The sequence below is a fragment of the Buteo buteo genome, chromosome 6 (assembly GCF_964188355.1).
Source record: "Buteo buteo chromosome 6, bButBut1.hap1.1, whole genome shotgun sequence".
Classification (NCBI taxonomy): domain Eukaryota; kingdom Metazoa; phylum Chordata; class Aves; order Accipitriformes; family Accipitridae; genus Buteo; species Buteo buteo.
The window spans coordinates 3,901,745-3,917,742 of record NC_134176.1 but is presented as its reverse complement, the minus strand read 5'-3'; the positions used below and the strand labels follow the sequence as shown (position 1 = coordinate 3,917,742).

The 15,998-nt window shown below is 61.7% G+C and overlaps 1 protein-coding gene across 1 annotated transcript; it reads left to right on the top strand.

The window, feature by feature from the left end:
- The first annotated feature begins 2,174 nt into the window (after positions 1-2,174).
- NID2 (nidogen 2) lies at positions 2,175-15,906 on the top strand. The gene is made up of 21 exons (XM_075029473.1): positions 2,175-2,393; positions 3,102-3,410; positions 6,339-6,571; positions 6,832-7,253; positions 7,880-8,029; positions 8,109-8,354; positions 8,608-8,808; positions 8,944-9,162; positions 9,514-9,657; positions 10,037-10,165; positions 10,263-10,406; positions 10,499-10,618; positions 10,714-10,950; positions 11,156-11,377; positions 11,541-11,710; positions 12,555-12,684; positions 12,895-13,066; positions 13,604-13,761; positions 14,036-14,159; positions 14,954-15,066; positions 15,156-15,906. Exons 1-21 carry the CDS (start codon positions 2,199-2,201, stop codon positions 15,164-15,166), a joined length of 3,849 nt encoding a protein of 1,282 aa, XP_074885574.1. The 5' UTR covers positions 2,175-2,198; the 3' UTR covers positions 15,167-15,906.
- Positions 15,907-15,998: the final 92 nt, after the last annotated feature.

Below are 15,998 nucleotides of genomic sequence, written 5' to 3'. Positions count from 1 at the left end.
CTCATCCTCATTCCCATCCCCATCCCCATCCTTGTTCGCATCCCATCCTCATCCCCATCCTGCTCCCCATCCCTATCCTCATCCCCATTCCTGACCCCATCCTCATCCTCATCCCTATCCCCATCCCTGACTCCATCCCCATCCTCGCACCCGGTGAGGCTCCCAGCCGCTCCCAAAGCCGCAGGGATGCTCGTGCCAGCAGGACTCGGCTCCCGAGGCCAGGGCATGACTCCAGCTCTTCCCAGCTGCTACTTTTTTAACTGACTGGTGCCAGTTTTGCTGAGGGGATGGTAAAAAGCATTTTTTTTTTAACATCTTAAAAGACCGTGCAAAAAACCTGGCAGCTGCCCCTTCCACAGGGCAGAGGGTCCTCAGGGCCCGTGGGGCCCCTTTCGCCCAGGCACGGGGCAGCGCTGGCTGGACCCGGCGTGGGGAACTTGTGGGGTTAGCAGCTCCTCCCTTGAAAACCCAACTTAATTTACCCCTTTAAAAATACATTAGAAGATAAGTGGCTTAATGAAACGCACTCACAGCAGCTTACAAATCATCTCCCCGACTCTTTCCCTTGCAACAGCAAGACATTTTATAACTGTAACATTTCCATCCCACCAGGGGCGGCTAGGTTTGTATTTTCGGTAGCCCCCGACCATCCCACGGGGCAGCAAGGCTGTCCTCCCCCCTTTCCTGCCCCTTCTGCCCATCGCCACCTCTTAGGTGCCACCAAATGCCACCATTCCCCATGGCAGGGACATCCTGAGGCAGAGGAGCTGCTGTCTCCTCAAAGTGCCCGGTTTCCCCAAAGAGCCCTGGTGGTGTTCAAGCTTCAAAAGAAAAGCCACTTTTTTTGGCACAGGGAACTCCTCGAAGGCTGCAGGCTGCATCCAGCTGGCCTGAACCCTGCTCGAAGCCCTAATGGTTTTCCATGGCCAGGCGAGGCGTCTCCCTCCAAGGGCTGGAGCCGGCCAGCTGACTGCAGCCGAGGGGGGTGGAATCCCATCCGGATGCGGCCCCCAGGGTCACGCTCGCCAGGACAGCCAGATTTCCAAACCAGCTCATCCCCGGTCCCGGCATGGGTAGAAGCTGCTTTCCAGGATGACCGGGATGCAGCAGCTTGCACGCTGCCCAGGACGGAGGGGACAAGGGGCCACAGCAAAAAATCCCCGTCACTGCAAGAGGGACGGGGAGGAGGGCATCCAGCTGCTTCCCATGTGAGGATTCCTGCCGGGAATGCCACGAATGTGTCCCTGATTTATTTCTCTCGCCAGCCTACTGGGTTTGACACTTCTCTCCTTGTTATCTGGCATTCCTCGGGCATGTATACATTTTGGGACAGATGCGATACTAACGCTGGCCCGGAGCCAGGGAAGCGGGAAGCGCTCCAGTAGGATGGAGCAGACCTTTTGGCTGCTCCCAGCTTGGATTTCCAGGAGCACTCAGTGAGTCCAGCTGCTTGGATTTGGGGGTGTCCTTTCGCCCCAACACCCCAAATCAGAGCCAGGGAACCCCCCCACACCCCCACCCTGGCTGCCTGTTGCTGAAGCGTTGACCGCCCCCAGACTTCTCGGGATGGAGAGGAGGGAAGACGGATCTGAGTAAGGATAAACAGCGGGAACCCCACACCCGGGCCCTCAGCTCCGCTCGCTGCCAACTTGCCAGTCGAGCCGCACGATGTATTTTGGCCGGGTGGCTGTTTTTCCAGTCTTCCACCCCCATCACCACCCCCACCGCATCCTCCCCTTCCCCGGTCCCCCGTGGATAAGGAGTCCCGCTTCTGCCCGGCTCCAAGGGAACGGGACCCGAGGGGACCGAGCGGGGAGCGGGCAAAACCCTCTCGCCCCCGCTCCGGTCCCCGGTCCCGACCCCGGCTGGCTGCGGGCCCGGCTCCGCCGGAGGAGCAGCCCGGGGCGGATTTTGGGGTAAGAACCGATTGGTCAAAGCCGGGACCGGAGGGAATCCAATGAGGAAAAGGCTTCGGGTTTGGATCCGCCCCACCAGCGGCGCGCCCCGTCCCGCCCCACCGGCTCCGGTTCCCTCCGCCGGGTCGGGGCCGTCCCGTCGGGTCCGCTCCTCCGGTTTCGCTCCGGTTTAAACCCTCCGGCGGGGGGTGGGTGGGTGGGGTGGGGAGAGCCCGGGCGAGAGCGGGGGGTGGGTGGGGGGGGGGTGGGGAAGGGCATTTCTCCCGTCCACCCGGCGGCGGGATGCGGGGGGTGGCGACGGTCACGGTGGTGGTGGCGGTGCTGGCGGTGGGGACGGCCCTGCCCCGGCCGGCCTTGCTGCCGTACGGACCGACCCGCGGCGATGCTCGGTTGCGACCGGGAGACGACGAGAGTTCGCCCGGGCTGCCGCTCCGCCGGACCCTGCGCCTCTACGGCCGCGCCGCCCGCCGCCTCTACGTGAGTCCCGGCTGGTCCCGGACCCCCTTTCCCCCCCCAGCCCCGCTCTCCCGCCGCCCTTCCTTCCTTCCAGCCGCCCCCTCGCTCCTCTCCGTCGTCTCCCTCTCTCCTCCACCTTCCCATCCATCCCTCCACCCTTCTTTCCCTCCCTCCTTCCATCCCGCCTTGCCTCTCCATCTTCCCACGCTCCTCCTCTCCATCCCTCTGTCCCACCATCCCTCCCTCCTTCCAGCTTCCCCCCATCCCTCTCCCCGCTCACCCCCTGTCTCCCCAGCCGTTCCCCATGACACCCACCTCCCCTCACTCCTTCTCCCCACCCCTGCCCCTCCATCCCCTTCTTTGCCGCACCGCCGCACGTGTCTTTTCGCCATCCGTCCCTTTCCTCCATCCAATTTCCCCCCCCTCCCGCTGTCTCCTGCCCGGTATCTCCGGCTGTGGAGGAACAAGAAGGCTTTCTCCTTTGCAGCTGTTTCCCCCGATCCGCCAGTGGCTGGCTGCAGCTGGGATGGCCCCTGATCTGCAGCTCTCTGGGGGGGGGAACGGAGAAGCCCGAGGTCTTTGTTTTCTCCCCGGCCGGATGGGGCCACGCGGTCTCAGGGCTCTCAGCCCGGTGCCCAGCTCCACCGGGGAGAGGGGGGGACGCGGTGGGCGACCGGCGGCGGAGGCACCTCTGCGGTTCCTGAGCACCCTGCGCCGCTCTCCCTGCAGGTGGGGACCAACGGGGTCATCTCCACCCAGGATTTCCCCAGGGAGACCCAGTACGTGGATGACGATTTCCCCACAGACTTCCCCGTCGTCGCTCCCTTCTTGGCCGACCTCGACACCTCCGGTGACAGAGGGAACATCTACTATCGGCAAGACAACTCTCCGGATGTGCTGGACCAGGCCGCGGGCTACATCCAGGCTGGGTTCCCCCGCACCGCCGGCTCCTTCGTGCCCACCAACGCGTTTGTTGCCACCTGGGAAGACGTGGGCGCCTACCAGGAGCTCTCGCAGGACACCGAGCCCTCCAAGAAGGTGAGGCCAATGGGCTGAGGTTGGACGCCCATCCTACGTGTCGCGGGAGGATGAGTCTTCCTTGCGTAGCACCCAAAATGCTCGGTCTCTTCTTTCTGGGCAGCTGGATGGTGGGTCCAGCCTTGGACGAGCGTTAGGGGAGACGTGGAGCTTCTCGTCTCCGCTCAGAGCTGCGGCGTTGGAGGGTCTGTTGGCTTTGCTGATGGGCAGAAGAGGTTTAGAGGTTGCCTTCAACTCCACGGTCGGAGGTGCTCAGGCTTTTCCCTGCTTCTCAGGCAAAGCTTTGCGGTGCCGGTGGTCCTGCATTTGCAGAGCACGGCTGGGCCAGGGGGAACTGGAGGAAGCCGCGGCCCAGGTCACCCATCGGGCTCCAGACCTTTTGCCGGTGGCTTGAGGCTGGTCCTTCCTTCTGTCCGCACGCTGATTAATGCTGCCGGCTTCAGAGTTTCCACCGTGGGTTGATTTTGTGCCTGGAAAACAAGCCCGTAGGTGGTCCACTGGGTCGGGGAGGTGACCTGTGCTTTCCACCCACGGGCTGATAAGGCTCCTGCATGGGTGCATCCTGGTGGACCTACAGTGCTGCCTTTCCCCGAAAAAGCTGGATGTGCTGCTGGGGCCGGAGCCGTCACATTAGGCTGTTGACGTGCCGAGGAGGTGACGGTGATGCTCTGCCGGCAGGACGGGCTTCTTGAAACGAGCTGAAAGATGAAGAGCTGCAAGAGGAAAACTCTCGTGATGAATACCCAGAGCTGTGCGATGGGTGACAGGGTCTCGCTGCCGTGGGGTGGGCTGACTCCAAAACCCATCAGTGGCCACTGGGTCCCCACGGGCCACCGGGAGCCGTCCCTGCCGGCCGTCCCCCCGCTCCGGGGCCCTTCAGTAGCGGATTGCTGAGAGCAGTGGCCAAGCAGGGGAAGAAACCGAGGTTTGGAAGGAAACAACGCACATTTTTTCCTCTAATTTAAAACTTGGGAAAGCAGCTGAAGAGATGCCATCAGGGGCCTCGCAGCGACCTCGCAGCCATCAAAAAACGCAGCCTCCTCTTCTCTTCCCAATTGTTTTTTTTTCCTTCTCTGAGTAGTTGGATCAGGTTTTAAAATGAAACCGGACTTGCTTGGAAACGAGCGGCTCCGGGGAACATTTCATTCAAGATGCACTGAAATGCAGCTTGTGCCTGGGCTTTGCTGAACTCCCCCTTAACCAAAACTGCTAAAAAAACTCCCCAAGCGCCCCTTTTTTTCTTACCAAATATGCCGTTTATTGAAATGCTGCCCTCCCGCTTCTCAGAACCAGCATTGACCTCGAAGCCTTTACCCCCCAGCTTTGGAAAGGTTCATCCTTTTTGAGCCTCAAAAGCAGAAATCTGGGTTAAGGCTGGGGGGGGTTAGAGGCTCCCCAATCCCCTGCCTTGGGGGTCCTGCATGGCCAGGAGGTCCGGCAGCACTGCCGGCAGCCCCCTGTCCCCTCCACCTCCTTGGGGACACGCTCTTAGTCCCCGCAGTGACACTTTCCAGGGCTGGGACGAGAGCTGACCCTGCTTCTGTGGGAGCAAAAATTGTCCTTTGGGCTGGAATTTGCCCTTTGCAGCTCCTTGCCGGGAGCAGCCGGCCGCAAGCCGGGGGCTGCCCCCCCCCCCTTCGCTTTCTGCCCTGCGTCCCGCGATGCCAGCGCATCGGTGTCACCCACCGCCGGGTCCCCCCCTTCGCTGCCCACCGCAAGGCAAAAAGAGTCTTGCAGCTGCCACAGCAATTCGGCTGCGTGGGGGAAGGAATCTGGCCCCGGGGGGGGGGATATCCTCCCCCCAAGCTTTTTGGCCGCCTTCGCACGGGGTCTCTGAATGCCCGAGTGTGCGACGCGCACAACAAGGCTCTTTATATCCCACGGGGCTGACGGGAAACCCTGCGATGCCCCGGGGGCCCTGCGCCCCAAAATTGGGGCTGGCGCTGCAGGGACAGGCAGGACTGGGGGGGGGGGGGTGGGGAGAGCCCCCCCCCGCCCTTCTGCCCACTGGTCTGGGGGTGAAACCAGGAGTTTAATCATTTTTCCTTCGCTCAGACACCGTTCCCCACTTGCTGCTGCCGGCAGCTCGTGGGGAAGGGCTGCTGCTGCGTGCTTATATTTATTTATATGGAGAGCAGGACCTATGTGTGTGTGTGGGGGGGCTGGCCCAAATGCTGCAAGCGTTGGTTTCTCTGCATTCGAGGTGACCGTGATGCTCGTGGGGATTCTCCGGTGGCTAGTAAGGGTTGTGCTCGCTCCGCAGCCTGCCCGTCCGTGGGTTATTGCAGCGGTCCCGCTCCCCGACGCAGCCTCGCTCGGGGCTGGCGCGGTCCCAAGGCTCGCGGGGCTGGCACGGCAGGCAGCCAGCGTGCCTATAGCGGGACGTATGGGTGTGGGGAAGGCGGGAGCATGTGCATGTTTTTTCCTGAGGAAACCAAGCTAAAATTGTTCTCGGGGGGGGGGGAAGCGGGGAAGTGCAGGTTTTCCTCCGGTGCTGATGGGATGGAGGGGGGCAGGATGGGACCGAGGGGTTCCCAGGCTGCAGCACGCCAAACCGGTGCGTGGGTTACATGGCCTGGGATGCTCCTGGGCATGGGACGGGGCTGTCACCTCCCTGTGTGACAGCTCCAAGGGACAATCCTGCACCGATGCAGCTGAGAGCGGGTGGCCTGGCTGTGTCACGGGCTCCCGTGGAGGATGCTGAGCATCTTCCCCGCACGTTGCACTGGGATTTGGCCACGCACGAGCAGCCCCTGCTCCTGTTCTTCCCCAGGAGTTGTCTGCAGGCCGACGGAGGGTTCTTTTGGGGTGCTTACTGCTGTGTGCGGGGAGGTGGCTGTCGCATCCCCGGTCCCCTTCCCTGTCTCGGTCCTCCGCTGGGATCCTGCCCCTCCGTGACGTCCGTCTGTCCTGCTCTCCCTTTGGCAGCTCAACACCTTCCAGGCGGTCATAGCCTACGACGATGAGGACACTTACGCCATCTTCCTCTACCCCGACGGTGGCCTCCAGTTCCTGGGGACACGGCCCAAAGAATCCTACAACGTCCAGCTGGAGCTGCCGGCCAGGGTGGGCTTCAGCCGGGGGGACGGCGACGATCCGAAGAGGGACGGGCTTTTCCACAGCCTGGCCAGCAGCGAGCAGGCTTTGAGGCGCCTGGAGCGGTGCGTGGTACTGGGGGGGGCCGTGCGGGGCGGGCAGGGGGAGCAGGGTCACCTTCTCCCAGCCCCCGGAGCCTTTTAAAGGCTGGAAGAATGAGGGGAGCGAGTTGGGGGTGATGGGCTGAATCGGGGGGGCTCAGCCCCACATGCACGGGAGCTGCATTTGGGGTGCTGGGAGGGGCGGTGTGGAGCGGGGTCGGAACTTTGGGGTGGGTTTCCCACCGCGGCTGTGATGGACGTCCACGCGTGCTGCTGTCCCGCAGGGAGAGCAACGCGGGGGTACCCGGCGTGTGGGTCTTCCACGTGGGCAGCGTGGCCCCCCTGGATCACGTGGAACCGGGGGGCGGCGGGGAATCCGGCCCCGGTGTGCCGCAGAGCCCCGTGCATCCCGGCCCCGGCCCCGGCGACGACAACCGCGCGCTCTACGGCCGTGCCGACCGCGCGTCCGCGGAGCTGCAGGCGCAGCACGGCTCGGAGGCCACGTCACCGCATCCCGACCACGGACGCCGTGCACCGGGTATCGTCCCCGAGGGGCTGCCCGCGTCCCCGGGGCAGGAACGGAGCCGCCGGCTGCATCCCGACGGAGACGGTGGTGCCCGGCAGAGCTACTCCGCCAACCCTTCTTCCTACAGCTCCGGGCATCACGGTGTCGGCGTGGAGGAAGACGTGCATTTTAACCCCGACGGTGAGTGGCCGCAGCCCCTCCGATGACCGAACGGGGATGTCTCGTGGCGGGTGGCTCCCTAAAAAAGGCCTCTTTGCTGGATGCTCATCTTTTCCCGAGCAGCTGGGGCTGGAGCTAGCGTGGGCTGGCATCGCTCCTGCAAAGCTGCTGCCCTTCCAGCTCCTCTCTTCCCAGCCAAATCCTGCTGCCAAAGGGGCTGCCGGAGCCGTACGTCCCTGCCCGCTGGGTTTGTCGCTGCTCTGCCCCACGTTGCAAGGGAGGGAAGATCGAGGGGACGGTGTGGGACCAGGGTTGGCCCTGCCGCCCCCCCCATCACCGAGCCGGCTGCGGAGCCGCCGTGGCACGTGCCTGGGGGGAGCAAAGCCCCATCCCCGTCCGGCTGTCTCCCAAAAATACGCAGGAACTCGATCTCTCGCCTTCTGTCAGATCTGCCTGAAATCAGGCAACAGGTTCAAACCCCTCAGCCTCCCCTACGCATCCTGGGTGGCTTTCTTGGGAACCGCCACTGCCAGCTGGCCGGTCTCCCCGCGATGTTTTCGGGGCCGAGGAGGCAAGGTGGCCACCCCCCAGCTCCGCGAGGGGTGGCTTTGTCACCGTGTCCCCAACCCTTCCCCCTATGGCCCCAGTGTTCACCTACAGCGCGGCCAGCCAGGAGACGTGTGCCCGGCACCACGGGCGCTGCTCCCCGCACGCCTTCTGCACCGACTACGCCACCGGCATCTGCTGCCACTGCCGGGCCACCTACTACGGCAACGGACGGCAATGCCTGCCCGAAGGTACGCGGTTGGGGCGGCGGGGGGACGGGTAACCCCTGCCTGGGTGGCCGCTGCCAGGGGTGCCCGTCTCCCCGCCCAGGGGCCGTGCATCGCCTCAACGGGAAGGTGAGCGGGAGCCTGACGGTGGGAAGGGCGTCCGTCCGCTTCCAGGACGTCGACCTGCACGCTTACATCGTGGGCAGCGACGGCCGAGCCTACACGGCCATCAGCGGGGTGCCCCAGCCCGCCGCTCGTGCCCTCCTGCCCCTCCTGCCCGTCGGCGGGTTCTTCGCCTGGCTCTTCGCCCTGGAGGAGCCCGGCTCCGAGAACGGCTTCAGCATCACCGGTAAGCGGGGAGGTGGGATGTGCCAACGAGTCCGGTTGCTCCGAGGGACACGGCTCCTGCTGGGGTGGCACTGGGAGGTGACGGGGGGTTCGGGGCATCCCCATGGCTCCTCCGATCGCCTCCCCGGGTTCAGCTGTCACCTCCCTGCTGTGAGCCCTCGTGGGTGTGCCGGAGAAGCGGGGAGTGATGCTTTGGGGAGGTATTCCCTAAAAATCCTACAACCGAATGCCGCCTGTTGCCTTTTCCTGCCCAGGCGCCGAATTCACCCAGAGCCTGGAGGTGACCTTCCACCCTGGAGAGGAGACGGTCCACATCACTCAGACGGCCGAGGGGCTGGGGCCGGACAATTACTTAAGCCTTAAGACACACATCCAGGGCCAGGTGCCATTTCTCCCAGAGAACGTCACTGTCCACATCACTCCCTACAAGGAGCTCTACCACTACTCCAGCTCGGGTAAGAGCCCGTTCTCAGCGCCGGGGTTCGGTTTCTCGCACCCCACCGCGGTTCCCAACACCCGAGAGACATCGACGCTAAAGCCGCTTCTCCCCCATCCCCTGGGGGGGGGGGAATTTTCTCACCATCCGGCAGCCGTGACATCCTCCGCTCGGCGGGATTACGTCCTGGCGGCGGGGACCGCCAACCAGACCTTGTCCTACCGCCTGCGCCAGAACATCACCTTCGCCGGCTGCCCGTACGCCCGCCTGCCCGCCCGGCAGCGGCTGAGCGTGGCACGTGCCTTCGCCCTCTACGACGGCCAGGAACACGTCCTGCGCTACGCCCTGGCCGCTCGCATCGGCTTGGCACCGGGTAAGCTCCGGCACCCGCCCCGGGGTGCCCACCCCGGGGTGCCAGCCCTCGCCGGGGGATGCTGCTGTCTCCCGCCCGCTCCCAAAGCCGCAGCGTGCTCGCTTTGCCCAAAAACAGCCAAAAGAGAGGTTTTGTTGTTTTTTTTTTTTTTCCTGAGCAGCTTGAGCCGTAGCACTTCTGGGATGGGGGGGGCGGACTGCAGTGGGGGTCACGCTAGGTGCCACGGGTCCCTGCGTGGGATGAGGGTGCTGTGGTGCAGCGGTGATGCCTACATCAGATATAAGTGGGAATGGTCGTTCCCCGCATCTCTCCGGTCTTTCCCCCCCCCCCAACACCCCCCTTTGCCCGCAGACAATGCTGAGAATCCCTCGGCGAACCCGTGCCACGACAACACGCACGCGTGCGAGGCCACGGCGCGCTGCCAGCCCGGCGCGGGGATGGAGTACACGTGCGAGTGCGCGGCCGGGTACCGCACGGACGGACGGGGCTGCCGAGGTGAGCGGGGGCTGCGGGTGGGTGGGAGGGGGTGGTGGCGGGGGGGCTGGTGCACCCCATCCATCCCCCGTGGGGCACCATGGTGGCCGCTGCCGTTTGGGGTGCTGGGACGTGCCACAGCATCGCAGCACCCACAGTCTCAAGAGGTCCCGGAGCCGCACCAAGAATATGGGTGAATCGGGGGGGGGAAACTGAGGCAGGGTGCTGGGGGCACCCGGGGAAGCGCTCCAGGAGCGATTGTGGGGATGGAGGAAGCGGTAGACGTGGGACAGGCAGCACGGGGCAGGTTATCCCCCGCCCCGGGCCAGGAGCAGCCAGATCCCAAAAACGGGGGTGTCCCACCACCGCCGGGGTGCCCGGCGTCTCTCCCTTCCTCTAGACATCGATGAGTGCGCGGGGGGCCTGAGCCAGTGCGGCCCCTTCACCGTCTGCCTGAACGTGCCGGGCAGCTACCGGTGCGAGTGCCGCAGCGGGTACCGGCCGGCGGAGGACGGGCAGGCGTGCGTGCGTAAGTGCCGGACCCGCAGTTCGGGGTCCCCCCGCTCCTGTGCCCCACGGGGCTCGCCCCCCCCCCCGCCACCCCCTCACCCTCCGTGTCCCCACAGCGTCGGCACCGGCGAGCAACCCCTGCGAGGACGGGACCCATCCCTGCGCGCCGGGGGACCGGGCACGCTGCCTGTCCCACGCCGGCGGCCACCCCACCTGCGAGTGCCTCCCCGGGTACGCCGGCGACGGCATCGACTGCTCCGGTACGGGGGAGCGGGAGGGACCGCGGGGTGGCCGTACCGGGCAGCCGCCGGGGTTCTCCATCCCGGCTGATCCCCATCCTCCCCGTGCGCAGACGTGGACGAGTGCGCCGAAAACCCTTGCCACCCCGCCGCCGCCTGCTACAACACGCCAGGCTCCTTCTCCTGCCGGTGCCGGCCCGGCTACGAGGGCGATGGCTTCCAGTGCGCGCACGGTAAGGCTGCCCAGTTCGCCCCCACGCCAATTTTGCCTGGGGTGCCTTCCTCCATCCTCACTCTGCTGTCGCTTTGGCTCTCCCGACGGCGGAAGGGAGCACGCAGCGGCTGACGCCCTGCCAGCACGAGCGGCTGTACCCACGGGCATCGCCGCCGGGACCCTCGCCCGTGGGTGACGGGCACGTGCCCCAGTGCGACGAGGAGGGTCGGTACCGGCCCCTGCAATGCCACGGCAGCACCGGGTACTGCTGGTGCGTGGATGCCGAAGGGCAGGAGATCGCCGGCACTCGGACGGCTCCGGGCGGCACGCCGCCTCACTGCGGGACCCCAGGTCAGTGCTTGGGGGGACGGCGGGAGGGGGGTACCATCCTCTCCCCATAGCACCCCGGTCCCGTGGTGCCCCTCCGGCATGCTTAGCATGGAGGGGCACCCGCCAAGGAGAGGGGGACCCGGGGCTCCAGCAAAGCCCCGAGTCCCCCAAGCTTGCCCACGGGGTCCATCACGGGGGGGGTGACTGTCACCCTCCCCGTTGCCAGAGCCCACCGAGCGGCCCCGCACCATGTGCGAACGCTGGCGGCAGAGCTTGCTGGAGCACTACGGGGGCAGCCCCCGCAGCGACCAGTACGTGCCGCAGTGCGACGCGGGGGGAGACTTCACCCCGCTGCAGTGCCACGGGGACAGCGGGTACTGCTGGTGCGTGGACGAGAGCGGCAGGGAGATCCAGGGGACACGCTCGGAGCCCGGCAGCACCCCGCCATGTAAGACCTCAGCACCCCAAGCGCGACACCCCTCCCGTCTAGCACAGCGCAGCCTCCTGGTGCTGCACCCCGCTCCCGCTCGGGTGCAGAGCCGAGGGGGCCGACGCTCCCCGAGCCATCTCTCTCCCCGTCGTCGTCTCCATCCCCGCCATTACGGCACCAGGTCTCCCCAGCGTCGCGCCGCCCAGCGTCCGGCCCTCGCCCCGGCCCGACGTGTCCCCACCGGCCACGGGGACCTTTCTGCTCTACGCTCAGGGACAGCAGATCGGCTACCTCCCCCTCAACGGCACGCGGCTGCAGAAGGAGGAGGCGAAGACCCTGCTCTCCCTCCACGTACAGTATCATCTCCAGCATCGGGGCCGGGCGGGGGGGGGGGGGGCTGCGAGACCACCGGAGGGAGGGAGTTAGGGACGGGCTGATGCTGCGACTCCGCGTTTCGCATCTCCCTGGACCACTCTTGTCTGAGCCGCAGTGATTTGAGGGGTCACCGCTTGAAGGTTGAGGGCTGCCGTGGCGCTGAGATGGAGGAAGAACGCTCTCACCTCTTCCTCCAGCCGTATTCCCCCCCGTAGAGGGGCAGGTCACGGACAAGGGGCTGCCTGCAAAGAGGAGCACGGGTGCTCGCGGAGCTCCCCTGGCCGTCGGTCACGGTCCCCGGGCTGCCAGCTGCACATCTCTACTGCAAACTTGCCTTTTCCCTTCCTCGGACTCCTCTTGGAGCATGGCCATGCGCATCTCCAGCCAGGCCAGACCGAGGGAGAGGAACGCTAAAAGCTGGGCCGTGACCCTCCCTGCACCCTGGGGAACTGAAACACCTTGCCAAGAATTCCCTTTCCCCGCCCTGAAGGTCATTCCTCGGGCCGGCTTTGCTGTTGGAGCAGTCGCTCCTTGAGCCGAAGGGTTTTTTACACCCATCTGGACGTGGGGGTGTGCCTGCGACAGCTGGCCTAAAAAACCCTCTGTTGCAGGGTTTAGCTGGGGGGGGTGTGCGGTAGGAGCCCATCGGTGTTGGGGTTTGCCAGGGAAAAGGGATCTGAGCATCAATCCCCATTGTTGCACCTTGCAGAGTGCCCCGGGCAGCTCCCAATGCCGGCTGGAGAGATAAGAGTGCTCACTGAGCCTCTCGGCCGTGGTCCAGGCAGGATTTCACTCCATGTCCCTCTCCCAACCCTGGCAGGGCTCCATCGTGGTGGGGATCGACTACGACTGCCGGGAGAAGACGATCTATTGGACTGATGTGGCCGGCCGGACCATAAGCCGGGCGAGCCTGGAGCCAGGCGCTGAGCCGGAGACCGTTATCAGTTCAGGTGTGCTCCCGTCACCGGTGACACCTGCCCAAAGCCACATCAGCGGGTCCGAGCCAAGTTCGCGCCCATCGCGGCGGTGGCTCTGGGGCTGTCCTGCTTTGGGGGGGGTCCTCCATCTGCGCTCACATCCCTTGGCTGTGGGTCGGGGGACCGTGACGGGTCCAGGAGCGGCGCGTCCCCAGCCGCTGACCACGTCTGTCCCTCCGGCAGGGCTCATCAGCCCCGAGGGGCTGGCGGTGGACCACCTGCGCCGAGTCATGTTCTGGACCGACAGCGGCCTGGATAAGATCGAGAGAGCCCGGCTGGACGGCTCGGAGCGGCGGGTGCTCTTCGACACGGAGCTCGTCAACCCCCGGGCCATCGCGGTGGATCCCGTCCGAGGGTGAGCAGCAGCGTTTCCAGAGGGATTTGCAGGCAGGGCTTTGCAAGGTGCAAGAGTCGGACGCAGGCGGTGGTGCCAAGGCCGCATCCTGACCCTGGGAGCAGCTCTCCTACGTTGCACACCCCGTAGGAGGGATTGGCTCTGTTCCCTACCTCCTCTTTTATTTAATAATTCAGGATTTGGCTAAACCTGCTGTTTCAGAATCAGGATGTACATTATTTTTAAAAGCTTTGAAACGCGCCTGGCGTTTGAAAACACAAGCTGTGCCTCTAGGGTGCTGTTGCGATACAAAATGTGCTACTCCTAAGACTCGCCCTCATCTAAGAGCTACAGTTTGGGTTGTAAACATGTTTGACATCATTCTGGTTTTCTTTTAAAGATTTTTTCAAATCAAATTAAGATTTATTTCAGACATTATTAAGGGGAAAACCAGGCCTCTCTCCTGACAAGAACCAGTAACAAAGAGAAAGCCTATCATCTCCTACCACTCCTTACTGTTGTGTGTCCTGTTTGTTCATTACACAATTATTTCCCAAGCAACCTTTATTGGACGGACTGGAATCGTGAAGCACCCAAAATCGAAACTTCCACTGTCAACGGAGCCAACAGGAGGGTCCTGGTGAATAAGGACATCGGCTTGCCCAACGGCCTGACGTTCGACCCCTTCTCCAAGCTGCTCTGTTGGGCAGACGCAGGTAACTTCACCGAGGACGGACCAGACTACGACAGACTAAGCCTCGAGGGGAAAACCAACTCTATCTGTCTTTAGCCCATTGCTACCTGTGGGCTTCTCTGCCCCTTTCCACTGTCCTGCCCCAAAGGATTTGGTATGACGGGGTTGAGGGGGCTCGCAGCATGAGTTGCTACTACATCCTTAGGCTGAGAAGCCGTTTCAAAATTTGGTGAATACAAAGAATACATTTGGTCGGGGGTTTTTTGTGACCTAGTAACTGTCTTGTGTTTGAAAAGGAACAAAGCACCTGGAGTGCGTATTTCCTGACGGCGCAGGGCGGCGCATCATACAGAACAACCTCAACTACCCTTTCAGCATCATCAGTTATGCCAATCACTTCTACCACACGGACTGGAGACGGTAAGGAAAGAAAACCTGCTCCCTCCCGTGGCCCGGAATGCTGAGCTAGCAGTTCCTAGGGCTCCGCTCCCCTCAGCAGCCAGGAGCCAGCCTCTCCTACTCCCTGCCCCAGTCGTGCTAGCGAGAGGCTTGGATGGGCTTTGAGCCAGAGGGAGGAAAAACAAACGCTGTCCCCAGCCTGCTCCCCGGTCCCGAGTCCTGGCACCTCACCAGAGCCCTCTCTCGGGTCTCCTGCAGTGCCACGTTCAGCAACTCCCGCTTGTAAATCTCAGCGCAGGACAGTTGTTTAGAAACAGCCCCAGCTTCCTGGGAGGGACAGAAAGAGTGGTGGTTTTTTTGATGGCTTTTTTTTTCTTTAAATAAAACTTGGCACAAGTTTCTAAATCTAGAATAAGTCAAAGAAAAGATTCTGTCCTCAGTTGTTCCCTCTCCCCCACCCCCCAAGGCCTTCAGCCTCAGGAACTTGCCTCCATTCCCACTCCAGCTGGAAGCTCTCAAAACTTCAATCAAATCTCAGCAGATTACAACAAACACTTAAGTGCTTGCCACACTTGGAGGAGACTCTCAGGGAGATAATCTCTCCTTGGAAGGCTGTCTCTGTGACTCTGCATCACCAAAGAGAAAGGCACTGAAGGAGCTGGATATAGATCTTATGGGGCAAATTTCTTTCCACTTGTTCTGCAGGTGTTCAGATCAATCCTTTTAGCTGCCTCTGTTCTTAAATGCATGTAGGTGGGGGAAAAACCCCTAAGTTTCATAGATGAGTAAAGCACTTCTCCCCCTTTTATCACCAGGGACGGTGTGATAGCTATTGATAAAGAAACTGGCTCCTTTACTGATGAGTATCTTCCAGAGCAGCGATCACATCTCTATGGAATAACTGCAGTTTATCCTTACTGCCCTGGAGGTAAAACACTCAACAAAACCCACCCCCTCTTGATCGTCTGACAGCTGTTATGTGCTTGACATGCTAAAGATATCCAATTCTTTCTGCAGCAAGGAAATAGTAACTGCTATTTCGAGAAACATCAATCTTTGCACCCAAAAGAACTTCAGACCCAGAAAACTGTCACTGCATACAACTAAGGGGAGAAAGCCCTTAACCAAGGCCAATGAAGCGACCTACTTTCCTGCAAAAGATATCAAGTATTTTTGAAGTTATACCTCAAGTCTTTACTACTGTATTTTTTTAAAAAGTGGAAAACATTGATATATGACAAAAAAGAATGGTCCTGTGAATCTTAGGCCATTACTCTAACTCTTGCCTATGCAAGCAAATTTAAAATGTAGCTTTCTTACTCAAATGTTTTATTTTATTGGAAGAAGAATGGATTAATTTTTAATAGTTTTGACAATCTGACCAACAGGTCCTTTTATCCAAAAAATAAGTGCCTATGGGGAGCTTTGCATGCAGTATCTTGCTGGGTCTAAGTAATCTACAGCCCTGAAGACAGAGACACTGTGTGCTCCAAAAGTGTGCAGAACAGTTACATGATATGGCAAAGGCATTGAAGTTTTTCCAGGAGAGAATTCTGTATTTTCACCACTGCCTCAATGCATGTCTTTTAGTATTTATATTAGAAGAATATGCTAGAATTGATCTGTTCATGCTTGTTGGTTCTTCTAAGTGCCTTCATAGACCTACCCAATGTAGACCAATACATGTTCAGAAATACCATTTACGTTGTAATGCTTCACTTTTTCTAGGTTACTTCAATAATTGAATAAAATGGTTGTTATAAGTTTCCCTTTGGATTTAAATATTTTAGTTGTAGGGTAGACTGTGGAGAAGCAGCAAGCAAGCCAGGAGCGAGCTGTTCATATGGCAGGACCTCAGCA

What these genes read in the sequence shown, in the direction of transcription:
- NID2 (XM_075029473.1), top strand. Translation starts at nt 2,199, where the DNA reads ATGCGGGGGGTGGCGACGGTCACGGTGGTGGTGGCGGTGCTGGCGGTG. An exon ending in CGTGCATTTTAACCCCGACG is followed by an intron (nt 7,254 to 7,879) that starts GTGAGTGGCCGC and finishes CTATGGCCCCAG; the next exon opens with TGTTCACCTACAGCGCGGCC. An exon ending in GGACGGGCAGGCGTGCGTGC is followed by an intron (nt 10,166 to 10,262) that starts GTAAGTGCCGGA and finishes GTGTCCCCACAG; the next exon opens with CGTCGGCACCGGCGAGCAAC.